The sequence below is a fragment of the Streptopelia decaocto genome (genome assembly GCF_964273445.1).
Source record: "Streptopelia decaocto genome assembly, chromosome: 4".
Lineage (NCBI taxonomy): Eukaryota > Metazoa > Chordata > Aves > Columbiformes > Columbidae > Streptopelia > Streptopelia decaocto.
This window is the reverse complement of record NC_138658.1, coordinates 63,120,780-63,148,750: the sequence shown is the minus strand read 5'-3', so window position 1 is coordinate 63,148,750 and position 27,971 is coordinate 63,120,780. Positions and strand designations below refer to the sequence as shown.

The 27,971-nt window shown below is 37.1% G+C and overlaps 1 protein-coding gene across 4 annotated transcripts in view; it reads right to left on the bottom strand.

Annotated features, from left to right (window-relative positions):
- The window catches only part of RAB28 (RAB28, member RAS oncogene family), a 64,217-nt gene extending 36,565 nt beyond the window's left edge, over positions 1-27,652 (bottom strand). Inside the window, exons 1-4 of one of the 4 annotated variants that reach the window (XM_082051232.1) lie at positions 27,240-27,652; positions 19,794-19,890; positions 14,498-14,586; positions 7,098-7,227 (exon numbers count right to left, since the gene is read on the bottom strand). In XM_082051232.1, coding sequence (XP_081907358.1) covers positions 7,098-7,227; positions 14,498-14,586; positions 19,794-19,890; positions 27,240-27,317 — 394 coding nt within the window. In that variant the 5' untranslated portion in view covers positions 27,318-27,652. The remainder of the gene's footprint in view (positions 1-7,097; positions 7,228-14,497; positions 14,587-19,793; positions 19,891-27,239) is intronic. The other 3 variants (XM_082051233.1, XM_082051235.1, XM_082051234.1) reach the window with 3 other exon arrangements.
- Positions 27,653-27,971: the final 319 nt, after the last annotated feature.

Below are 27,971 nucleotides of genomic sequence, written 5' to 3'. Positions count from 1 at the left end.
TAGAGATCTCTCGGCATTTCATGTGTGTATTATTATAAAAATAGGATACATATACTGTTCTAACCTTTGTATTTAAACGGTTTACTTCTACTTCCATTTTTCAACAACATCCTTAAAGATTTTTCTGAATTTAAGCATAACTGCTAGTGAAGGAGAATATATTATTTACTGGCACTTCCATCACACTGGCATTTAGTTCCAGCTACTTTAACAATATTCTTAGTTCTTGGTTGGTCTTAGCAGGCAAAACCTATGTGCACAAATTAAAAAAAAAATGAAGTACAGCCTCAAGATTTTACGTGCAGGAAAAAGAAAACAAGTTATTCATGCTCAACTAAAATAAAAAAGCACAAGGACATTGTATCAGTTGGACTAGTTTGTGACTACCCTTGCTTTCTTGTTAAAGTACCATATGATCCAAATGAGAAAACATTAATTTCAGCAGTTTGTACAACATCTAGTCTGTCCTGGTTCAAATGTATGCAAATTCATTGATTTTCATAGAATTACACCTGTTTATATCAGGGCTCTGTCTAGCTGTCCAAATCTCAAATTCGGACAAGTGGTATAACAGTAACAGACCTTCTGTGGGCAAGATGTATGTATTATTCACCTTCATCCCCGTACTGAACCTCATACTGCAGCAGAAGACAATTTAAAAAAAAAGCTCACTACTAGCTAACCCTGTCTGTGCTGAACATCAGAAACTGGTCTTAAGACAGGCAGGGCAGAAAATTACGATAATTATCTTTTGAGCTGCATGACAGCAAAGATTTCGCCTGTCTACTCTTTTGTTGTTGTTGTTGTTGTTAGTACTCTGGCACAGGCCACGTGGCTTCTGAGAGCTGCCATCAAAATCTCTTCTTTATACATGCTTCAGTAATGGCTGCAGCACTGGAAGAAAGTCCAGAAGTCTAAAAACCTGCCTTTAACCAGGTGATTTAGCAGCTGCTGTGTCCACTGTGAATTCTCACCCAAGAGATCATTTTACAAAGGACTCTGAAAGAAGGGTCCAAGTACAACATGGGCTGATTTGCAACCAGATGCAACAGATACATTTATCACAGCAGATTACAGGGAGACTGGGGCTAGAATGGAGCAGATATGCCCAGATCCTTGTGATCTATCCTGCCAGGTGTCTTCCATTCTCAGCCAATGGAATACATCTAAGTAAATACTACACAACAACAATAAACCTTCCTTCTTTTGTTCTGTGTAATTTTCTGTGAGCTCAGCCACTTTGTAAAGAACCACACTTGAGGCTCAGGCTCTGTTTACGTGTCTTAGTGTGTCATATATCACAATTTAGTAACTTGCCCACATGGCAGCTTAACAGACATAATTAAATAGATCACTTTGGCAGTGATGGTAGCCAGCACCATTAATATTACACCAAGCATGATTTAGGATCAAAATCTCACAAGAGGGACACTTTCTCAGGCACGCAAGGTAATTTTATCACTCAAAAATATGTATGTTTCTAAATTGCTCCCATCTCTAAAGTAATACAGAGCACATTTGGACACTAGGTTAGAAATATATTATTATGGTGAATAAAAGATCATTTTGACCTGTGATTTTTCCTTTTCATTAAGTTTCTTGTTAAAAACAATTTAGGAAAACAAAAAAAAGTTACCCAACTATTGAAACAAACAAATCCATAAGACTGCAATCTTCTATTAATCTTAGGAGTTTGTTGAAACAAACATTCTATACATATTTTGAAACAGGGTAGCATTCTACATTTATTCAAATGAGTTGGTAAATTGACCATGCACAGGACAAGGTTTTCTTTTTAAGGGAGTCTCTACATGTAAGAAGTTTACCCTCCAATCCCAAGAGCACGTATGAGGCTCAGGTCACTGGACCTGCTGTCAGGCTCACAGGAACTTTAATTTAATCAAGCATAAGACTCAAAAGAACAGGGGTCTTCACATTTGCTACTCAACACTTGTCTTAATTACAGGTGAAAGACCAAACAAGTGCAAGCCCACAGGAAACAAGAACAGAAAACAGCTGAGGAAGGTTGGGAGGGAAAAGAGAATGAATGTATAGTTGTGAATTTTAATAAGCCAGAATCACAAAATGAGTATTAATGAAGACATTTTCTGAGTGCAACTGGGGAGTGTAAGTGTATAAGGCAGTAACAGAGTCCAAAGACAGACTGGGTATGTCCTCTTACTTGCCAGATTCACATTAGTACACAGTACAGTAAACATTCACTTGTATCCAGGCTGAAAAATGTTTCTTACTGCACTCAGATAAGATAGGTAAAAACATTTTAGGTTGTATGTAAATGCAAGTTAAAGGGTACACTAAAATGTAACCTTTAAACTTCACAATGTAACAGCATACCACTTCCTGTTCAGAGAGAGCACTCCAAGATCAATTAATCATGGCTAAGACGAACAAACGGTCAACATTCTTAATTAGTGTTGATTCATTCTCCTCTGTGCCCTCATCTGTCATGAAGACTGTTTAAAAATCTGAGTTATTACTCTCTATTGAGGAGTGGGTCTGGTTAATATCTCTAAGAATAGAAATCATTCATCCATCCAGTATACACTGGTACCTGATAATTCCTACCCCTAAATAAGCTCCAGATAACCACCGCCCTAAGACCATCTTGGGAGCTATAAATCAAAATGAGTGTAGCTCCCATGCAACCTGGGTTAATTTTTGTTTACAATATATCCACTGAGAATGTTGCTACGACACTTGAGGAGTCTGCTCAGAGATTAGTGCAGAGGAAAATATATAAAGTAGTCAAGGTAGAAAGGAAAGAAACACATCAGTCATACAAAACACAGTAAAACCTCCCAAATTCACACTAACGACTAGAAGATCCATTGCAATTACTGAACTTTGTCAACTGCAAATTTAAGTCAAGTTCCTAAGTCCACAAAACATAATTAATTCATTTGATAACTATAGTTCAACTTATCCTGCAGAATATAATAACTCGAAGTATTTGGCAGCAACATACGTATAAAAGTTTTAAGTTACTGCATTGAAATTTAAAAGCATTTGTTAATTTAACTATAAGGTTTACTCCCTTAGTTCTGATGCAAATGAAGTGATATTAGCAAGACAGAAATAAGCACACTTCAAACATACTTTATATTAAATAAGATTAAAATACAGCACAGTGAGTTACAAGGAACGTTAAATTTAAGATTCAATGCCAACAGTAAATTTTAGGATTATTACAATCTTATGACTTACAATTAATACGAAAAAGAGAAATTCTATATTAAATTTTAAAATTCCTTTTGTTGTTTACCAAGCACACAGACAAAAAAAAAAAGTCTATGGAAAGACAGAATTAACTGATAATCAGATGTAAGTGAAGGAAGCAAGTCTGGGCAAGATCTTGACTCTAATCAGTCTTCTACTCTCTCTGACAAAATGTGTAAGTCAGCAATAGAAAAAAAAAATGTATGTGAAGGAAGAAAGAATGAAAAATAAACCTAAGCACCCAAGAGGAAGACAGTCACTTTAAATAAAGTACCATCTTCACAAAGGACGACTGCATCTCTGAAGCTCTTGTTCCCCCAATTACTTATAAGGAATTAGTGGGTAATGACAGACTTTCATTTTAGCTAGTCCAGAGGGAAAAAAAAAAAAGGAGCGAGGGGAGAGGTAGAGGGAAGAGGTCTAGAATTTAGGAGATCTCAATTCATACAATATTATTTTCAAATAAATTTCTGACGGATGAGAGACTGGAGTTTTGTATGTAGAAATTACCTTTCCAATGTTTTGTGAGTAAATCTTAATCTCTTATAATGACAACAGGATATTTTAATAAATTGCCACAACTCTGAAGTTAATTAACATGCTTTCAACAGACACACAGTAGTTTACTGTGTTCATGCTTCTTATCTATTGCAATGTACAACAAAAAAGAACAGTCAAAACTAGCACCAATTCATTTAGATCAGCACTGAAAAATTTCTTCAAGTTTGGTGGAATAATGAAGAAATTTCTGCAAACTTAACACATTTAACAGAATTACTACAAATAGATTTAAAAAATCCACAGATAACTCATGCAGTTTTATGAACAATTTAACAGCTAGTACACAATTCTGCTCCACATACTGCTATACCTAAATTAATTTGCTTTCAATGACAAAATTACCTAAGGAAATTATTTTCATCTATTAGGATGCATATGTACAGTTTTCTATATTTCATTGTAAAGAAAAATATTTTGCATTGTTGTCATCTAAGTTTTTTAAAAAAAAAAAATATAGCTTTATTCTTATCTCTGAAGCACTACAGCAGACATCTCAGGTGTATTTACCCCAAAATGGAAAAACACACATTTCTTTCAGACAGTATTAGCAAGTGAAAATGGTTAAATGAGAGACTAAGCCCAAGCTAAGTATACTTAAAAGAGCAGCACTTAATTTAGGTCAAGGTTTCAAAATGGATGGTTTCAGCTGGGCTTCCAAATTCTTATCTAGGTATCTCAATACTAATCTAATGCTTTCCCGTTGCTAGGAATGAAAATAATTGCATTTTTGGCAATTTTTAAACTCTTTTATTAGAAATAAAGTGTTAGAATAACTCGTCTGGGGATATAGATGTTTCCAGTTTTCAAGCAAGCATACCCAGATATTTTCTTAAAAGAAGTGCATAGCTCAGAAACAAACACAAACCTGAGACAGAAACTACAGACTGAAAGTATCTCTCCTATATGATGCATGAGGTCAAATAACTTCATCAATTAATCAAATGGCTTTTCTTGGCTTTAAACCTATTATTGCTCTTGCATTGTGTCTTACCACTTACTGAGTAAAGAGGTTGAGCCATTCCAAACACAGTGATTCTACCTGATGAAGTTTGTTAGTACTGGTAGCTTTATCCTTTCATAATTTACAAGAGTTAACAGCATGCTTCTGTAAAAGCACCTTGTTTTCTATTTATGCAACAACAGGAGGCTGACTACAGTCGCATCTCGCAGGCTATTAAAACATTGGAGTGGAAGCCATCCTAGATATTCTTCTATTACAGAATTCAGAAAAGCAATACACTTCTAAAAGCTTAATTTTTATCATGCTGAAATAAAAACAAAGCAAAAGAATGACCTCTTCAAGCAGCATCCCCTACACGCTTGACATGTGAAACAACAACGATCAGCCTTAAGATCACGTGAAAGCAATATTTTGTGTTTTTTCTTTATAGGCAGCTTCTGAAGGAAAACAAGGTAGCAAGCACACTGTTCTTTCAGCTGCTATTTTCATAAAATGAAAGCTCTTTCACTAGTCGGAGTCAGCCTTTATCTGGAAACTCATCTATGAAACCATAATCTATTTGTAGATTCTCCCAAGGAAATACTTGGATTTTTAAGAATTGTAGGCATGTATATGAGAAAAATATATACTTAAGGTATGTAACAGAGATAAAATTCCTTCAAATGGAAACCAGTGCCTGATTTTCTCCATCTATGGTGTCATTCTGGCAAAAGAACATTATTTATCTTATGTTACAGTGTATCTTACTGTAAATACTTCATAAGATTTGCAGAACTCAAGATAGAAAGTCCAATTTTGAGGCAAAATATAAATCAGTGAAAAATATTTTTCATTTGAATTTCAACAGAATCTGTATTATTGACTCTGGTCAGCTAGAGTACAAAACTGTCTATGTTATAGTTTCAGAACTGCTATTTATATATTGTAACTCTAAGGGCTTCTCTGTTTTCTCCCCAGAAAATAAGTCGTCTTTCATAATTAATATCATAAAATGTTACAGCAACACAGTAGCAACACTACAGTTAATGGCTTTGAATGAACCATTGTACTGTCTCTACATTGTTTTCAAATACATTTAAACAATACTAAATTGCTGGATGAGGGGTTTTTTTTCAGGTTTGTTCATGGTATGGACATTGTGACATGGACACAAACTACTTGGAAAGTCAAAAAAAAAATAAAAATCAGATCTGTTTTTTGTTGTTCAAGTTCTTTGAGGGTGCCAGAACACTGGGACAGGTTGCCCAGAGAGGCTGTGGAGTCTCTTCTCTAGAGACATTCAAAGCCCACCTGGGCACATTTCTGTGCAACCTGCTCTAGATGAACCTGCTTTAGCAGGTGGGTTGGACTAGGTGATTTCCAGAGGTTCCTTTCAACCCCAACCATTTTGTGATTCTGTATTAAATAAATATATTTACATTGTTAAAAAAAAAAATCTGTATCTGCTTCCACCACTTTGTTTCTAGAATTGCTCTATGTTGCTTTTATCATCTTCAATAGAAAATGGGCAAAGAGACCTCAGATCACAGAATCACAGAATGTTAAGGACTGGAAGGGACCTCAAAAGATCATCTAGTCCAATCCCCCTGCCGGAGCGGGAACACCTAGATGAGGTTACACAGGAATGTGGTAACAAGGATGTTTCTGTAAGATTTCTTAGCTGGAAATAGAGGAACTTGGAATTCACCTAATTAGGAAACTTACTAGGTGATGGCTATTTAAAGTGGCATATTTTGGTGGTCAGAAGAAAACCATTATATCATACTTAAATGATCCAAAAAAAAAACAGGTTAAAAAAATCCCAGAACAACAGGAAATAAGTAACTTCAAGCAAAACTTCAGATACCATGCAAGAAAGCTTAATAAGCAACTCATAAATATTATGCCTACTGCATAGTGTAGTTATTTTAAATAATATATACTGGTACTTAGTTTAGCAGTCTCTTGACATACAAAACCATGAGATATACCTGTTATTAGATCCAGGAATGCTTCCCAGTTCTCTGTTCTAGATGTATGCCATGGCTATATCCTGAAGCCCTATCAAATTCAAACATGGGTGAGAGACATCTCTTTACTTCTGTGTGCTGCTCCCCAAGTAAAGCAAGTGCAGGCACAGAGGCTGCAGGCTACGCAAAACATAATGCAGCAAGTCCCTCAATCTAACAGCCCAGAACCAGAGTCCTAAGGTAGACCCAAATAAGTCATCTGTACACAGCAATAACACACTAGACAGTATTTAGTTTCATTTTACTAAAGAAAGATGCCCTGTGACATTTCTTTAATAGAAAGAAACATCCATAGTATTTCAACTAAGATTTAAGTATGAAGAACTTACCTTTATTTCCAACCAAGGCCACAAGTGGCTGTGTTTCTGAATCTTCATTCACCTTTTTCACCACATTATACCAGTCTTCTAAATTTTCAAAGCTCTGCCCATTGGTAATATCATAAACCAGGAGAATACCCTAAATAAAAATATATATTTAAAACATTACAAGTTATAAAAATATTTGAACATGGTAAAATTTGCATCAGCCTAAACTATTACAATAAAATAGAGCATTAACAAATAATGGTGTTGTCTCTTTTGAGGAATAATCAAAAGAATATAAGCTTCTGTAATAAACACGGTTTATTACAGTATTTCTCCTGCATTCCGTGTGTTCCAAATTCAGATGTTAACTGAACTACAAGGGCCAAAAATAATGGCAATTCTGTAAAGAGCACAATTAGTTATATTAGAAATATTCCAAACTGCACATGCTTTATGAAAAAACACAAAAATACTTCACACTAATAGTAAGATAAAAATCACACTGGAGAAGGACTTTTATTTTAGCTAATACTATCTGTAGTTTCACTGTTCCCTTTTTAAAAAAGTCAAAAATAAAAGCAGTTCAATCATAGATTTCTGCACATGGCGTGACTGTTGTCTCTCTGCTCTCCTTTAGGAAGACAGACTAGATTCCTTCCTTCACTGTTGTAGAGGATAAGCAAGAAGCACTGGCAAGCTTTAAACTTTCAAAGTAAAAACTAGAAACGTGGTCAGAAGTCTAAAACACGGGAGTCCCATGTATTTCAGCAGTTTTAAGCCAGGCTACAAGTAACAAATACTCAGAAATTCCTGAGGATTCCTCAGAGCTAGTATCCAATATTATAAAGCACAGTCCATTAACAGCCCAAATGTCCACCTTCTCCCCTCCATAATTCTAAGATCAGCTCTCACAAATCACTCTCCTCTCAATTACTGTCTTCTGTCCCTGCTTTCCACTACACCCTAATAAAGTATCTTGTAAATGAGGAATAAAGTCAGTATTGGCTTCTGTTGCACTTGTTCTCATGGTGTTCGTATCTGGAAAAAAAAAAATCCTTAAAACTGCACAGTGTTCCTCACATGAAATTTTTACTAATGTTCTAAAAAAAAAAAATACAATACATACAAAACTAACTGACTCAATGACCCACTGTCAATAGAAAAGATTTTTTCAAGTCAGGTTTTTCAGGCATTTGCCTGGGCCCAGCTTTACTTGATAGCTTCATGAGGAGTGTCTTGGATCATAAAACAGAGTACACACTTATTAATTTAATTTAGCAGATGACAACAAACTGGTAGAGACTGCAAGATTATTTGAGGAGAGTTAAGATTACATGATGAGAAAGAACCTAAAAAAATAGGATGCAATTCAATAAGTAGCATGACAAGTTCAAAGGATGCAATAATCAACTGCACAATAGAAAACATCTGGCTTTGTAGCAAGTTCTATACAATAGGATCAAGGAGTTATAGTACATCACAGTTTAATATGTCAAGCTTATTTTGTAGCAAAAAGGCAAATATCACACTGCCATGAAACATTCCAGGTGAAATAATGCATCCAGCTTTGGATACTGAATGTCATGAAAAGGGTAGACTGGAAGAGACAAGTAACAATATCAGAGGTTTAGAAAACACAACTGACATCAGAAAATTGGAAAAACTGGACAGTTTCAAGAAACACAAGACTGACTGCAGGTATGATGATGTTGGTAAAAGTTTCAAGAGAAGATAACAGGAGTTCTCTTTTTATATGCTCTTATATCTAGTGGCCAGGTGACATTAAATCATAGTTGGCAGATGACAGTAAATCAGAAGGACCAGCCAACATGCCTGAGGGCACGGCTACCATTCAGAGGTACATACATATGCTCACGGAATGAGCAAACAGGAACCTTTCAACACTCAACAAGGACAAATGCAACACCCTGCACCTGGCAAGGAATACACAATACAGGCCGTGGGGTGAGAGGGGGACACTGACTGGCAGGGGAGCACCTGAAAATGACCTGCAGGTCTTGGTAGCAAGCCAAATATGAGCCAGCAAAGTTCCCTGGCAGCAAGGATGGCCAACGTGATCCTGGGTTGTATTAGCAGAAGCACACCCACTAGATCAAGGGATCTTTTCCCTTCTACTCAGTACTTGTTAGATCATACCTAAATACATCCAGACTTAGGCCTTTCAAGACATCAATAAACTGGAGTAAGTTCAGCAGAGGGCCACCAAGATGATCAGAGCCTGGAGCACTTGTCTTATGAGGAAAAGCTGAAAGAATCAGAATTCTTCAGCATGGAAAGGAGGTGGCCCTTTGAGGACCTAAAAGTAGCCTTCTCATACCCACGAGGAAGCTATGAAGGAGATGGAGCCAGGTTCTTCACAGCAGCACATAGCCAGAGGATGAAGCACAATGTAATTTGAAATGGGAGAAATTCAAACCAGATATAAGGAAAAGCTTTTTCACTAGGAGGAGCATCAAGTAGTGGAATAGGTTGCCCAAAGAGGTTGCTCAGTCTCAGTCCTCAGAGGTTTACAAGAAGGAACTGGGTAAAGCCTTGAGCAACCTAATACCACCTCAGAGCTGACCCTACTTTAAGCAGGAAGTTTGACTAGAGACCTCCTGAGATCTCTTCCACCTGAACTTTCTTACAATTCTGTGATCAATATATGTAGCAACAAGTTTAACTTACAACAAGATTATAGCAAGGGTATGTACTAGAAAAAAAAAAAAAAAAAAGTAGACAATAAGAATAGTGAAACTCTAAAATACATCACTTTAGCGATACCAGAGTCACCAACACTGGAGGATTTTTGAAGGCTGATAAAAAAGAAACAGACATTATACAGGTACAGCTTCGGAGAAGGGCAACAGATTCTATTGAGATCCTTTCACTTCCTGTTTCCCTATGACAGTCTTTTGCTTCAATGCCATTAACTCCTTGGCAAAATGAGTTCTTGTTTCTTATATTTATATGATTGCTATTAATTTCTGAGGAACAGCTTTCATTAGTTCCTTCAGGCAAATTAAGAATTACCACACCCATCTTTTCCCTTGCTATCTTTCCCCCTTTACTTTACTGATCAGATCTGATATTAAACATCCACTTCCCTCTTCCAACTTTTGTACAATATAGTCTTTAATATCTTGCATATCAGTTAACTTCTCCTAACTATTTTTATAACTGCTCAAATGCCTGTGCATGCATTTATTTGTTTTTCATAATATAACTACTCCTACATTTAGGAGTAACTACTCCTACATTTATACAGTCCTAAAATTACACTCAGCCCTTTGAAGGCAACCGCAAGGCTGATGTGGCCCTTGGTGAAAATAAGTTTTACACCCCAAAATAAGGCTTGCTCTAGGAAGGACATGTTATTAAATTCTCAGTCAAAAAAAGAAACATGGACAGGTATTGTAAACGTCACAAAAAAAAAAAACAACAGACATAAGGCTGGAAGTTGTAAATAAGAAAAAGCACATGACACACTTCTTTCACCAGCAGTCACATTCTCTCACCAGCTTGCAGAAAAGCAGAGCAGACCATCTAAACCATCTTCAGCATCAAAGAGTTTAATTAATTTTAGAAGTAAGATGAAGTTAATAGAACCTGGGCATTTAAGGTGGGCCAACTCTGCTTCTAACCAATTCTTTATCAAAATGCAACTCTGCTACATGTCCTCTAGCCAACTGCGGCCTACCTACACCTGTGGAAGAAACAGTTTTCACAATGGATTTACTGTGAAAGAAATAACTGAACAAAGTTCACAACTAGAGCTCACCTAATTTCCTTTTGCCCCCCTTCTCCATGAACTAAACATTGCCTCTAAAGCATATTCTTCTCTTAACCATTCTTTTTTTTTTTAATCTTGTCAATATTTGCTATAGAGGAAACAAAAATGGCAGGTATGACAACTTAAGAGATGCAAAACAAGCAGCATGGCATGCAGGTCATAAGGAATACTTCTTGCTTAAATTTTTGCTACAACAGCACTCTATAAGCGACTTAGTATGATACAGATAATTAATGAAGGATTAGTCATAACTCTATAGCTAAAATTTATTTCACCTTTTTTAATTTAACATAAAAATCCCATCATTGCTTTCCAAAAAATACATCATATTTTCCACAAACTTACAGTATATGGAGTGCAGAAGGAGTAGACAGTGTAAGAGCTGTTATTTCCCCATTATGCGTGAGGAATTAAGGTAGAAAATTAACACTGGCCTTTTCACACAAAAGTAGCGTATTTCCTTGCTATGAAAAAGGTTTTAAAGGTATGGAAGACAACATACCGAGAACAGCACGTTAATTCTCTAGTCTCCAGGAACACGGAAAATACTCCCTGCTTGCATAATTGCACTCTAGTAAGAGAGACATTTTGCCTACATTAGTGTATATGTGAGTGCTTTTTGTTTTGGAATTATAGAGTATTTTCAAAAATAGGTCACTGGAAACTGAGAATATTGCAGAAATGATTTGCTGGTCTCTGGAGAAGGCAGAGTCTGCAGTAACCTTATTATATTAACAAGCCAATTTATGAGGTAGCATACGCCAGCTCTTAAAGATATTTTAAACTAGATATGTGGTTAGGGGCAGCAATTATAGGTAAGAGATGGGAGAGTTTCTGAAATATTTACCATGCAAAGAGAAGCAGAACTTCTATTATGGAAGTGCTGTAATCAGGCAATATGTTCACACTAGACAATCAACATTTAAAAGGTGTCAAGTTTACGTCAAGATTTGTCATAATAAAAGAAAGCTACAGAAAACACTAATTAAAACCATACCTTTTCTTCTTCAGGTTTGTCCTCAGCTGCCCTCATCCTATAACTGACTTTAGTATGAAGAACTAAATTAACTTTCAAATTTTCATTGATATTCATTAAATATGTCAGAACAGAATCCTAAGATATTTTTTCTAGCCATAGAATATCCATTTTAGCAAAGAGTAACTTCACTATGGTACCTTGCACATCTGCAGAACTGCTATTTTTACAGGTGAAAACAGTCTACAGTCTACATACGCTTAATCACTGTTGTCTTTGCTGACACTAAGGATATGGTCATTCAAATGCATGCAATTGAGTTGCCATAATTGAATGAGCTACTTTCTATCAGCTCAGCTGTAGTAACTGACTATACGATTACTCTTAGCCTCTCTCAATTTTGAGATAACTGTGTCAGTTTTAAGCAACACTGACAAAAAGCTGTTTATTAGCACCTTTCATTTCCAAAGACCAAAGAGCTCTTTTTCCTCCCAGCTTGCAGAGTTCTTCTGATCCATCAGTGAAATTCAGCTACCAAGAAGGGATATGGTAACTATACTGTTCTGGATGAGCAATACCAAATTAAAAAAAAGAAAGGCGGGGCGGGGGGGACAGGACGGGGGAGGCAGGGGGAGAAAAAGCAACTGCTTCAAAACAGTAAGTGAATTGTAATTTACCAAACTGCAACCACACAAGCAAATTATTATAAATAGGTTCCCATCCTCAAATCTGGCATTTAAAACATGGCATAAAAAAATCAGGGACCTCAGTCAACAAAATGGCACCTTAACAGTAACTTAATCAAAAGATCTATCCTAGAGAATTGATTCAGCTCTCAGTGGAAGAAAAGGAACCCTCCAGTGGCAAGGTTTGCAGCAATGTATAGACGGATGCTCCACTTACTTCCCCTGGTATCTTGACCAAAGTTCAACTGACACCAAGAGAACTGTACACTTGCTATTAAGATAACCTTGCTGTAGACTCTCAAAACATCTCCAGCTGCTCTTAGTATTTTATAAGTAGGTCTACAATACATTTGGATTTCTGCACAGAAAACCATGAATTCAGTCACTTGCGATTTCTGAAACTCACAGTGATCAATCAGATGAAGACTATTCAAGGTTGTGGATATCTGCAAATACTGGATAAAAGCATGATGGTGTTTCATTAATAGATGAAAATAGTTTTATGTCTTTAAAAGGTGCTGTTACAAAGGTAATAGAACAGTGTGTTGCAAGTCAGCTTTGATGATAAGAAGCCTGTTACAGACACTGGCAATACATACCAACAATGGGAGAGAGAACAGTTATTAGTTCATTAAAAAAATTACGGTTACAATGAGGGTTGTGGAAGGATTAAAGCAGAAGAGATTAGATGTAGGGGTTTTTGTTAATGTGCTCAAAATTACTAAAAATCAAATTTTTGTAACTTTAAGCTTACTGATGTCAACTTTTTCAGTACTTTGAGGCACTGGTATTAACTTTTTGATCTGCTACCGATGATAAGAAGCTCCTAAGTTTACCACCAAATTCAATAAAGAAAAAGTTAATAGCCCTTTATTTCCTTTATCGAGTTTACTTGGGCATATGGCAACAATGTGTGATTTATCAAATTCCCTCTGTCATGGAAGCCACTTTCTCCTGTTGCTTGGTAGATCCTTAACAGGGCAGCAAAATGTTTTTTATTAAAAAATAAGAAAATGCTATGAAACGGAGGCAACAGCTAAAAACAGCCATTTTTTGAAAGTGACAAAATGTTAAATTGTCTAGTTTGTCTTTACCCCATTAACTAATAAATCCTAATCTCCTTAATTAGCCATTCCTGTGCTGTATTTATTAGTACAAAGTTTCTGTCCAATCAAAGTTTTAGGATTCCATACTCCTATTGCTTAAAGTACTGGGGGAAAAAACAGTTGTGTTTGTTTTCAGATAAATACGACATTATATAATAAAATATGTTATGTTTATTGTTCTCATTACAAACTTCAAATTGAAGAACAGACTACATTTTAGGATCACCCATGTTAATAAGTTTGGCATATAGTAAGTACATCCTCCTAAATCATCTAATAACTCAAGATACTGTTATAATATTTAGCTCTTACATAACCCTACAATTCACTTTAAGTTGCTTAGTTAACCACAAGATAAAATTAATTGGATAGGAGTTCTGCAAAAATATCTACCTACCTGGTTCCCTCCTTTTGTTTGCCCTTTTATAACCCCAGTTGTACGTATGAGTTTAATGGTGTAGGATTGCTCTTAATTTCCTCCTTCTACTTTGTCCCCCCAGGAGGCATCTGTTCTAAAAGCAGCCACTATATCTACCATGTGGATATCCAAATGGCCTTTACTATTTACTATGATTGCTTTTTTTAACTCAAGACAAAGCATGGAAACATACATCTGTTCTTGAGAGTTATTCAGATCCACAAATGCACATTCTTGCTTTGCTTTTCAAGTTAGCTCTAAAAAATTAACTACATACCAAAATTAGATTTGTGTATTAATATCAATGAAGTTTAGGTTAAGCAGAGATTCAACATTTGAGATTTCAAAACAACAACCTGGAAGTTATTTATACTTTTAAGAACAAAATTTCAATTAATTTTATATCATTACTATGATACAATTATAATAATTTATACTGTACCTGAGCTCCGTAAATATATTTATCCAGCATTTTGCCTCCTATCGTTTGTCCCCCTACATCCCACACTTGAAGAGTAACATTCAAATTTCCTGAAAAGAAAATTATACAGAAATTGTATAACCTGAACAATTTAAATAAAAAATAAAAATAAAAGATGTATTATCACAGCAGGTGATAATATCAACAGCATTAGCATTTTACAAGTATACAATAAATAGTAACTAAATTTCAACACAAAGATGAGTATTATTTGGAAAAAAAAGCGACTTGTGTCCAGCTAAGTCATTTAGATGCATTAAAACTATAGCTAGACACTAACATATTTAATATTAACAGAAAATAATTGGAACTGCATAAAGTATAACATTCCTGACTTAGGAATTATATAACATATTTCACTGAAGAAACATGTAAAACTTTACAGAGAAAGTTCTATAGTACAGTACTTGGAATTGAAAGGTAATACAATTAATGCCAACTTAATCAGATTATTTCACACTCTGTGTCCCTTCCCAATCCCTTCCCTTCAACTTTTCTTTACAAAACTAGGAGAAAATCTGCATAGTAACTGCATTTTGGTAGTGATGCTCTTAGTATTACACAGTTAAAGAATTATATAGTTGACAGATTTTAAAATGGAAATACTTACACACATCTAAGTTGAGGATGCAAACTATGATTATTTCCTCTACCCAACATCCCAAAGCAGGCAACTAAATTGGACATGATTTACATAATTTCATCTTTGAAGAATCTACATCGAGAACAGATCTTTCTTTCTACTCTAAATAATCTTTAAGCTATGTTGAAGCTCTGAACAGGTTTTCAAAGTAACCAAAAAATCAGTGTAAATACAGAATATTTAATATCCTACAAGTCATACATATTCTGCAAGCTAACAACTCAAACTCACAGACTAAACGTACACAGAGCAATCTATGTCACCACATGCATACAAACATATTAAAGTATAATTTGGCTCATTTTGCACAGTAGGCAATGTTTACAAAACTGCACAGACTACCTGGAAGCACCAAGCTCTAGTATAGTAAGGCCTGATAAAGATTTTTCTAATCTACATAAAACTCAAATGACTTACATATTAATAACTATTCTACATACTTACAAATAATAATAACAACTGCCTATTAATTTCTTGACAACAATTGAGACTTGAGTGAAAAAGAACACGTTATTTTGGGCTGCTAAGAAAGACATACTCTTAATTAAACTAGTTTATGTTATTAACAACTGAACTTTACACAGTGTCATTTATTTAGCCATCAGTTTGTAACTAACACACTCATATTAGTTATGCAAGCAAGTATGCTCCATGGAAATATATCCCAGCACTTGGTGAATATAACCAGCAAATTAGAGCCACATAGCAAATTAGAGCTACTTGTGGTATTAAACATGCCATATTATATTTTTATGATGCATCTTGCTTTAATCTGGTTAAACACACAGATTTCCTAAATTGCTGCTTTGGTCTCCAATAGATAGAGATGAATGTGAGACAATCTATTCAAAGTACTTTTAAGCTACACTGAATTTTATCTAAGATAAAGAACTTCTACATGGAGCTTAATAAACATATAAACACTCAAGTTCAATAAAGGTAACCTCTCACCAACTAAAAAGTTTATTTGACAGCACATATACTATATATTAATTCATTAATTATTTTTAAAGCTTAGAACATATGTGACTGCAAACAATGCAGGAAAGTCTTCCACAAAGCATCTGGCAGGGATAAACGGGTGAATCCCCAGTCTGAGATGACTACGCATCCTCAGTGGGTAAACAAACTAAACCAAAAGCCCACCATGCCGCAGTATTCTACCCCTAACCTAGCTGTGTGTATTCTACTGGAAATTTACCATGCCATTCATGCCAGCTGTTTGGAAAAAAAGCTTTATAAATATTATCACTTTCAAACTCAACAATTTTCAGATGGCCAATTTTGAGTTCAAATGTTTCAAAAAGTTTCTAACTTCATTTTTCTTCCTAAGAGTAGCAATCATGCACACCATACTGGGCTTAGCATCTGGATAACAGTATGAAATTATCTGAGAAACTTTAATGCAGGAAGTGAAATTAAATTATCTAACAGTGACTGTTTAACTTAAAAATCTACTATAATGAATTATTTACTTCATTTCACTAACAACAGAAAAAGAAACTGGGGGGAAAAAAAAAAGTTGGAATGTTCATTTAAGGTGAAGAGGTTCTTAATTAAGACCTTACTAACTACTGAAATTGATGTTTATCATCTCCAGTGCAAAATGTTTCATCTTCCCTCTTTTTTTCCAATTAGATCCTGTAATATTTGCTTTGTACTCAGATCAATTTTGGGGGAGAAAGAAAGATGTTAGAATTATTCTAACAGAAGGAAAAAATCCAGACAATTTGCCTAGCAAATATTTAATTAACGACTATGATAGTAGCATATGAAATTTTCTACGAAGAGTTTGAAATCTTCTCTTTTTTCATAGATTTAAGAGGAACATACAAACCAGGGAATGACAATCGAAGAAAAACAAACCAAGCATAAGAAGATAGTGCTTAGAAACAAGGGTAATATATCAATAAAAATAAATTAAGAATCCCATATAAATAGTATGTAATACACTGATAAGGAACAAGAAAACACTAGCACTTCTTTACTCTGTACAAAATGCACACAAGTACTACGTTAAAACATCTGAGGCAACAGTGCAGGTATCTAGATTGTTTCTGGTATGAAATGAAGCCACTGGGCTGATTCAGCAGTGATCCTGCAAAGTAAACTTGCTGCATTGCTTAACCTTACTTAAAATGCTGCACAGTCAAGATAGAACTAAAAACATGAGTCTGCCCACTTTTTGCAGTGATGACTTTAAAAAACCATCCTTTTAACAGAAGAATACTGTTTACTGGATGGCACCTACAACCTTCCTAAAAGTATCTGACTATAGCTCTTAAAAATCTCTATCAGCAGACCCTCTGACTAACAGATACACTATTTAAGCACTAAAATCTACACCATGGTTGCATCCAGACTATACAAGATACTGTGAATAAATACACTGAAATGGATTTGCATTTAAAAAAAATATTTTGAACAATCTGCATGAAAATAAATTGTCAAGAGCTGAACACTAGAAGTCACATTGTTCAAAATTCATGAAGGGATTTACTGTTTGTATTAAATCATACTGTTTTACCATGTAAAATCATTTCTTTTTTTACTGCAAAACTGCATCAGTTACTAAAACAACTGGTGACAACTACCACTTTCATTTTTAAAAAGAAAAAAAAAAACAAAACAAAACAAAACCGAAAAACAGTACTTTATTTTACAAGCTAAAAAGCATTTCTAATGTGGCCTAATATAAACATCTTTGCAATTCTAGAAATCAGTAATTTTAATTTCTGAAATCTTTGCTTACACTTAAGGAAAAAATTTTTAAAAAATCAACTACTAAACCAGTTATTCATTTATTCTCCTAACAAGCAAGAGAAATTGAGGCTTTTTTCTGCTGATACACAAATTATAATTTCTGTGGAGCAGTATGAATTGACCTTTCAAGTAAACTTAGCAGCTCTGCAAAAGCAGAACTAATCAAGAAATTTAAAAAATCCGCTTGCATAAGTAATGCTTCCCGTGCCAGTACTTAGAAATTTTATCTCCCTCCCCTCTCACTCGCCCCAACAAGTTCATCTTACCTACAAAGCACAGAAATCCAGATATACCTAAACACATATATAGGCACAGGCAAAAACTGATTGACAACAGAAAAATGCTTCTTCCTGACTATGAATACATTCCCTTTTGTTAATGATAAATGAGGAAAATAGATGTACAGACTGTTGCTTTGGTGTTATTTTCATCTACATTCTGATTTTATTACAAAATAAACCAGAAGAAATTAAAACATGAATGCATCAATAGTTGATAATTTTCCAAACCTTCTACTCAACAAGAGTATTTAGAATCCCAGTAATGTACTAATAGCTTCTGTATGCTTAACAGCTGGAAAAAAACTTGCAAAATACAAGTTCTCAGCATGCACACTACATGATTTGTGTACACATTCCACTTGCAAGTACTGCTATTAAGTATTATGCACACTGGTATTTTTAGAGGCATGAGCAGGACAATAAAAAAAATTATGCTGTTGATTTTATGGAGAAATAAGCACTGAAATTTGGTACTTTATCACTCACCAGATACTAAAAAAGCACAGCAAAAGGGCTAAACCAAAATAGTGAATGCAGGAATAGTCTGAAAAGATTATTCTGTTTCACTGAAGAAAATATATAAACATAATCAAGAAATTATTAGCAATGTAATTTTAACAAAATAAGTTCAAGAACTGTATGTATTTTCTTACACATTGAGGTTATAGCTAAAATGCTTCATTTCTGGGTTTGCTTCCCTCCCTGCCCTCCACAAGGGAAAAAGACAGAACTACATGACTTGCATCAACTTTTATCAAATCTCACTACAAGCTTTAATAATTACATATACTTTCCTTAACTTCTTCTAATTTCTGAAGCCAGAAGAAAACACATTTAATGAAATACTTTCATACTTAGAAATTGAGCAACCACAATCCAATGAAAAGACTTATTTCAAACCCTCAATTGTTCAGAGACAAACTTCGACCCACAACTATTCTTTTTTAATTATTTCTTTGCATTTTCCATGCAGTGTGCTGCAACTGCCATCTAAATAGTTTCTTTGCCATCATGAAGGGAAACATCTTGAATGCTCAACCTGTATTTTTATGAGTGCCGAGGGACCCTAAATTTTAGTGGTCTATTAAATGCCAGCAATTTCATGCTGCCTTGCATAAAACAGCATTCACATATTAGAGCACTGCGATTCCATAGCTGCATTATGCTTCTCTCACACAACTCAAATACGAGTTGTGTATTTCATTTAAAAAAAAAATTCTTTCAGGACACATACTGTTTCAATGAATGTATTTAAAGCTGCCTTTCATTGTTGCATGTTACACTATCCACACAGAAAGTGAGTATACTCAAGTAGAGATAATAAAAATCACTAATATAGATAGCATTCCTTTTATTTAAATTCCGTGTTTTTCTTAAAGATGTAAGTTGCAAATGCATAACCCTTTGTCACCTGGCAAGAACATACTAACATTTTCTCTGATTAACCTGATTTGCTTTGCCATAAAAATCACTGTACTAAGCTTATTTAGTACACATTACTTTGAAGAATCTCCTTCTGCAAGTCTTCTGCTGCTGCCCAACCTTTCAGTGTTAGTTTTTCTTCTCTTACCTGGCAATATTATCCTTTTCAAGAAGAAGTCCAGTCCCATGGTTTGTTTATACTGCTTTCCAAATGTTTCTTGGGCAAAACGCGTAGCTAAGGATGTCTAAAACAGAACAATATCCAATTAAGTTGCAATTTTAAACAGCCAAAAACTCAATGATAAATCATGATATAAAGTTAAGCACTTTTTAAATCAACGCATGCTGACACTGATCATGGGTTTGGAGTGACAAGCATTACATCCAGTTTCAACATACTAAGAGGAGGTGGCAAAGGCTACTAATGTACGCAAAAAGAAGCAAGGTGCATATTTCCTTTTTATTTCAAAGACACTGTGATAGTCATATCACAAAATATCACACAGATTTGAATGAGGTGTCATTACACACTCAAACTGACACAAATCTAAATGAAACTATCCATACCCGAAGACCTTATTATTTTTAAAAAGCATTCATTTCCAAAACAAGGGTCCTTCCCTTGTACAGAACACCATGATCCCAGACCAACTTTCTGGGAGGGAACAGAGATCTGCTCAGTGCAGAGTCCCATAGGAGCTTCAAGTATGGCAGATTCCTGCCCCTGTACATCAGAGTTTCAGGATCAGGGATTACACGAAGTCTAAGATAGGAAGAGAACTTTCTTGTACACACAAAAAACTAAACTCACATTAAGAATCACATTTGCAGAATCATTCCTTTAAGCAGAATCTTGGAAACTTATTTCTTTAATTTATATTTTGTGTATTTATGAAAGTAGACCAATACACTGTTGACCTAATAAAGGATCAGCTTTTACTACATACTACTAAAAGTATACACAACCAACCTACACAGAGTAATGAAGCAAGGCATTTATATTCTTTCACTAGAAATTTAAGTTTTCCATGCAAGAAAATAAAAAAAAAGGAAACAAGGCAACAAAGAAGAAAAAAAAAGATAAAGATGCACAATCTAAGGTCGAAAATAAAGGAAAGGAGAAAAAAGAAGTGCAACTACAAAGAATACGGAAGTTTGTATTGTGGAAAAAAAATTAAATATTGTATTAAAAATGTATATCACATAGATAATATACATCCTACATCAAACTAGTGATGTATGCTCACAAATCTCTTGTTGACATGACATCTGAAAAAATGAAAACAAAGTAACTGCAGAAAGAAAAAAATAAATATGCATTTACATATATAGGGGGAAAAAAGCCTGACAACCTCACAAAACCCATCACTGTCTGAGAAATCTCAAAATGGACAAGAGGGAATTTCTTTTGCCAGCCTTCCATTCATCAAGACCCCAAGCAATTAGTCATATCAATTGTTATTAGAAATTGCTGTTAGAGCACATTTAGTTAAAAATACAATAGCAAAATAATGCAAATAGTTCTGAAAAATTAAAACGGGCAAGTTATATTAATAGAACAGTTATAACAAAGATCTAAATTACGCTAATAATGACAAAAGTACACAGGAAGAAAAGGTAACTTACTCTTTTTGTTTGCATGAAAACCAGAGCTCCAGCATTAAAGCTCTACCATAAACAGGCAAACAATTGTTAATCTATCAAATTACCTGTGAGCAAATAACACAAGATTTACCGTTTTCTTGGTTTTATATCACATTTATATTCCTATCACTGCCATACAGATAGTAAATGAAATTTTGATATCAGAAGGTATGTCTAGGAAGTAATAAAAAAATCAAAAAGACTATGGCAACATTTTCATTTACTTAAAACTCAAGCCCTGAGAGGATTACAAATAAATAAATAAATAGGAAAAAAGCAAGTAAACTAGAAATAGCATGATTATGCTTATATAATCATATCACTGTGGAAAGTGTGACGACCACAGAGGATGAATCGTAAGAAGATTCTTCTGCCTACAGCTATGTGACAGTAATACTAACACCACGCACTAAAGAAAAGTCAGCGCGGATTTAGACTGCAATACTAAAAAAAAAAAAAAAGCAGTAGAACTGATTCTTTCAGTCACAATAGCATGTTAAGATTACAAAGACATTATTTTTAATCTGTTATGACCTTAAAGATGTAGACAATAATAAGAACATTGCAGGAATGCACCATACAGTCTTATCCTTGAAATTTTCCTTTTCAGAAAAGTCACTAGTACCCAGAGTACAGAATAAAATATTATCTGACTATATCATAGTATTCTGTGTTCTTCAACGCACTCATTTAGATCCCCATTAAATAAGCAACCACTCCCTTCTAGTTTTAAGGGCTCAGTAAATATTAGCTTTATCACTCTGTGACACTCAATATTCCCTGAGGGGTTCTAGGGGTGTTAGTAAAAATAAACAACATACATTCAATTTACAGCCAACCAATAAGAGCAGCAAGTAATCAACAGCACAGTAAAATTCTCTTAAACAGTTTTCCTCTCCTATGCTCTTGAATGCAAAGGAATTTACAGTAGAAAATCATTGACTAACCCCTTTTTATTTTTTTTTCTAATAAATGTTAGAGCTCAAGGAAGGTGTTGGATTACCAGACTAGAGTCCTCTATTTCTTCACAGAACAAGCATTTTTTTCACAAAATACTAAGAGCAACAGTCCAAACTTCTCAACAACGGTAAACAGAGAATTTGTGCAAATGCATATTCAAGTACCTCTACAATGCAAACACTCCCTTCAATCCTAAAATTGTTCTCTGCCATGCTTGCCATAAAAGATTCTGCACGACAGTTTTGCCTGTAAGGACATGTGGAGTACAATCCACACAAAAAATAATAAAAGTTAAATAACAGTTCACCAGAATAGTAGCTATAAAAATAAATAAGTGATCAGTGACCTTTTCTTAAAAAAAGATTATGTGCCATTCATAAAATTGCAGCCGTTAAACTAGAGACAGATGATATCAAGAAGGCTCTGGTTCTTCACATCTCTACAAAGACAACCAGGCCACCAACTTTTATAGCAGACTTTCTATTAGACCCAGTTTGGCAGGTTCACACATTTGTCTTAAATACTTAAAAGCAAATGTTTATATGCTGTTCTGAATACCAATACACTATTGAAGGCTGGCATTACAAAGTCCCTCCTTTCAGACAAAAAAAATATCTTCAGGTTCTAACATACAGCAATCAAGACAGCACTAAAAATAATACATAAAAATTACAGTATTCTAAGTAAAAAATCCAATGGGATATTTGGGAAGGCATTTTTGGAAAGAAAGATGCAATTAAACCTCACAGGTGAAGCAAGACAACTTCTTGCTTCTGTTTTTCTATGTCAACAACTCACAGTACAAACTGCTGACATGCTGTTCCTAAACACCTGCATACTGAGTAAACAGAAAAAAGCAAACAATATTCATTAAATACTAGCAGACAGGTCAAACAGAACAAGCCACGATAGCCAGCTCTGACTCTGACTACTCACCAGGATAACATGGAAAGTTGTATAAAAAAACCCTCCCAATGACAATTCTTTGAGTACAATCCTATAGAAGAAAGCTTTCAGAAAGCAATGCCAAAGTGTAGTAGCATAGTTGTAAGAAGAAAAAGTAAAACAAAAATTCAATGAAAGGCAAGCATATATTTCTGAAGCCATGAATTTCCATTCACATAACAACTTTCCCAGGCAATTAGGAATGCACTTTGCAAAAAGCAACACATGCCTGTCCCTTCCCACACTCCCTTCTAGAACACCAATGCCATTCTCCAAGCACAGCAACGTTCATCCCTCAGTCACATCCTATCCTTACTGGCAAGAATTTTAAGACAGACAAAATGAAAATAAATACCAGGCTAAATAACTAAATGTTTTAACTAGCATAAAAACACTTAACTGTCCAACACAGAGAACTTCTCACTGAGAACAGCCTAGCTTTATGGGGGGAGTATTTTGTGAACAAACGAAGTAGTTCTGTCATCTGAAGCTGATGTCTTTCTACCCCACTTCTATCTACTGATGAAACTTTGTTCACTGAAAAAGATAAAATCACCAAGACTTTCTGACATTAGACATGCATCTACGAAGCTAGGACAGTCTGCACAGGACACTCGATGCAGTTTTCCATTTGCAAGACTAAACAGTGACGACAAAGTTTTTGCCGACAATGACTAAGTTTTTGAGCCCATGCGTAACAACAAGATCCAGAATTGGCACAATGCTTAAAAACCTGGTATCCTAAAAAGTCCTGAAGTAGGACACCGCTCTGTCTTCCAGCTTGTGTAAATTCTCACACCAGGTTGAGCATTCGCTCTTTCATTTTCATCATCTGTTGTCAAGAGCAGAAGGAAATGGTAGGATGTTTCTGCTATTGTACTTTAGTCCCAGTTGCAATGGATGGCAGAAACAAAGACCCTTGGCTGCTTTGTTCCTCCCGCACACATATTTTTCAGGACTGCCCCGTGAATAGCTCCAAGATTTGCTTCCAAAGGCCCAAAATGGTTTTCAATGGTAGCAAATCAGAGTGGTTCTAGCTTAAATCAGCATCATTATAAACTTCAATATTAAACCAACCTGTGCACAACAGGAGTAGAAATAATTGGATCATAATGTCATTTATTTCAATCCATACTAGCACTGCTTATTTTAATGGAAAATTATTTTGGCTGAGGAAGAGTAGGTTGATTTAAAAAAAATAGATGCATAAGGCTGTTGTGTGTATATATGTTCCATCCTGTAATCCAAATCAAAGAGCCAGCTGCTACTAATAATTGTTGTTTACTTTCACCTGATGCTGTCTCCGCTTCCAATTTCTCTTCAGATTATTTTCCTAGTTTGTCTAGTTAATTAAAATCATCTTCTATTATTATCTTCTTACTAACCAATCTTGCCTTCCTCAACTTTTCTTTTTGACAATTTACTATTTCTTTACCATCTCTACTTTATCCTAATACTTTTTCAGATTCTACTCTGTCTATCTCACTCTTCTCATTCCTTCGTCCCTTTCCACTCTACTATCCTTAGAGCTTGTTCCACCACTGCTTATTCCTGCCCGTAAAATTCTAAGTATCCAAATATTCATTCAGCCACCACAAAACAAATGAATAGAAGCACAACATCCCCCCCTTGCCTCATGGATAGAGCAATTCCTAGCTAGTGGAAACACAAACATTACCCTGAGCATGAACTGACACTGATTTGTTTTTAAACTGCTACCAACCCATGCACAGAACCTGAATCACATTGCTTCTAAACAACGGGCGAGGAGAAAGAAATTAAGTTTTCACCTTCAGCCAGGTGACTCACAAAGACATGAATTTTTTTCGTCCGGAGAACCAAAGACCAGACAGCCCCAGATGGCCAAGGGGGAGGGATTTTTTTTTTTTTTGGCCAGAGGGAAGCAATGAAGTCAAATATGAACATGTCACATTAAACATGAGACGCAATATTTCAAAGATATATTCCATTATTTTCTATACTCCTCCTGGCCAATAATCCCAGCAACAGAGGAAGAGAAAAACCAATGTCTTGTACAGTAAATGAGAGGGTAAGTATACATGTGTGTAAAGACCAGCTGTGGACCAGATGTGAGAGTCAGGCTATTTAGAGTTGAAAACATATCGACATGCATGTTTCAACAAGTAAGCAGAAAGAGTAGCCAACAAAGGAGAGGAACCTCAACAATTTAGTCTTCTGAGTTGCTTGAAACAGCGCTAGGTACATTTTATCCTTCCATTCCATGACCCAGTCACTACTTTATTTTTACAAGATCTTACAATAAATCTATTATTGCAAGTGTTTGCTGTTAGGCCACAGGATAGCTGGAAGAAGCCTCTATTACAGCATCATCTAGGGGGGACAGGAGGAAAAGCAGCCCACCATAGCATAGCTGCTGATGATGAAAAATAAAGTGCACTTGAAGCACAGGATTCCTAGAGCCAGCAGGAGATTCAGCGAGTGGCAGGTCCTGTGTGAGAGGTAGGAACCAGCAGGAATATGCATCAAAACTCAAGAACGCTCGAAAATCCATGACTGGCGAGAGGTCTTGCCACAAGGTGCTGAACAGCAGTAGAGAAAGAATTCCTCAGTTTGAATGGAAAACTCCTGGGGAACACTATCAGTGAAACAGCACTTCAGCTGTCAATCCTGTGCATTCATTATGCTTCTCAACACATAGTGGCTTGGAATTGCCCATCTACTGACTCAGATGAAAACAATACTACTTCAGGCTGGGTTTAGAATTGCTGGAGATAAGCAATATTTTGTTTCTTCATAGATTTCTGCATAAGTAAGTTAGCGAAACTACGCATGCACTTTAACTAAGAGCTTATTTCTACTAATGGCAGGTGGTTCATTTAAACCACTTCTAAGAATACTTCTAGAGTTCATCAGAACTGTGAGACAGGCAGACTTCTGCCTCCTTGTGTTTTCAAGTTAATGACAGAGGAAAAACCGTATTCTTCAAATATACAATAAAACTTTAATGTGTATCTCACAGGCTACATATTGCAATAGATGGGTTCACACGTGTAAGCAAAGATCAGTGGTTATTTCCATGGGTAAGAAAGCACCCTCTCTTTTGCCTAACTTGGGTCTCTGCTTGTCAAAATTATTCTTTCAAAATGACAAGCATAACTTGTTTATAAACAAAGTGCTTATATATAGTACTTAATTATGTTCATTATAGATAGGAAAAAAAAAAAAAAAACAACCTAGAAATCACACACAAAAACTAAACTGACCCAGAAGAGGGTCTTCCTTCCAACCTCTGAAACAGTAACTCAAACAGATGCAAACTGTTCTGTCCTCCTCGGGAGGCTATTAGCCCTGCAGCCGAAATGAAGAGAGCCTGGAGACTCAGCTGAGCACCCTTCCCTGCTCGCCGTTTCGGCGGGAACCGCGGATTCCCGTGCCCGACCCCAGCCCGCCCCGGGCACCGCCAGCCGCTCAGAACAGCTCCGGGCTCTGCCCGCAGCTCCAGCCGAGCGACCGCCCGTCACCAGCCCGCGGCCCGCAGCGCCCGGGGATCGCTGGGAAACGCCGCACCGGGCAGCTCCATAGTAATTAGGTTATTAGCCGCTCCTTTTATTACGGCTCAAGAAAATTGGATTAAATCCGTGTAGGTCGGTCTGCTGACCAAGGCTCTTCGGGGGCTACGAGGGGACGGAAGCCCCAGTGGAGGGTTTCGATGCCGAGCACGGAGCGGATACGGGCGGCCCCGGAGCGAAGCGCCCGGCTCTGCCTGCCGGGGAGCGGCGGGGGCCCGCCCGGCTCTCCGCCACGGCCCCGCCGCACACACGCGGGGCAGAGCACGCAGAGAGAGACGTGCACGGCCGGGGCGATGAGGGAGCGGTCAGCCAGCGGCACGCCGCCGAGTATCGCGACAACGGCAGCACAGCGAACTGGCAGCCGCCACGGGCTGCTCCCTCCTCAGCAGGAGGGCCGGAGGGAGCACTGAGAGGGAAGGCCGGGAAGGGGGCTCAGGGCACCGCGGCAGCGGAGAGGAGCGGAGCGGAGCGCTGCCGGCGGGGCCGGCACTGACCTTGCCAGTGGTGCCGTCCCCCAGCACCACTAGCTTGAGCTGGCGGTCCGGACCCTCCTCCTCCTCCGAGTCCGACATGATCTCTACGCCCCCGGCGGGGAAGGAGAAGAGGCGGAGGGCAGCCCGGAGGGACGGGGTGCAGGAGCAAGGAGGGGAAGGGGGAAAGAGGCGAGCGCCGCGCTCACTGAGCCGGCAGCGGTGTAGAGGCCGGAGCCGCCATCTTCCCTCAGCGCGCCTGCCGTCGCTATGGCCCGCACGGGACGAAACCAACGACAGAACGGAGGGAAGGGGGAGAGGATAGCTCGTGGGCGGCAGCTACAGCAACAAGTCCAACAGCCGCTGCGGGCGCAAGCGGGAGCACCTGCGACGCCCTCACTTTTGTCTCCCCCTCCCTCCCCCGGCGGAGGCGCCGCGAATGGTTCAGCCCATCTCTCCGCTACGCGCAGCGGTGGTTTAGCCCCGGAGTGACGCCCCGCGCGGTAACTAAGGAACGGGGAGGTCAGAGGTGACGGGGCGGGCGGGGATACCAGGGGCGCTCCGCCATCCCGAGTGCCCGGCTGCGCGCTGCGGGGCTCTGGTACCTGCACAGCGGTGGCCGCTCGTCTGAGCCCCGCGGGGGCCTCCCGGGAAGGGCAGCTCCGGCGGGACAGTTAGAGGCTTACAACAGGAGAATAAAACCCGGTTCGTTCCCGGAGACATCTCCGAGAGCAGAAACCGGCCGCCTGCGGTGCC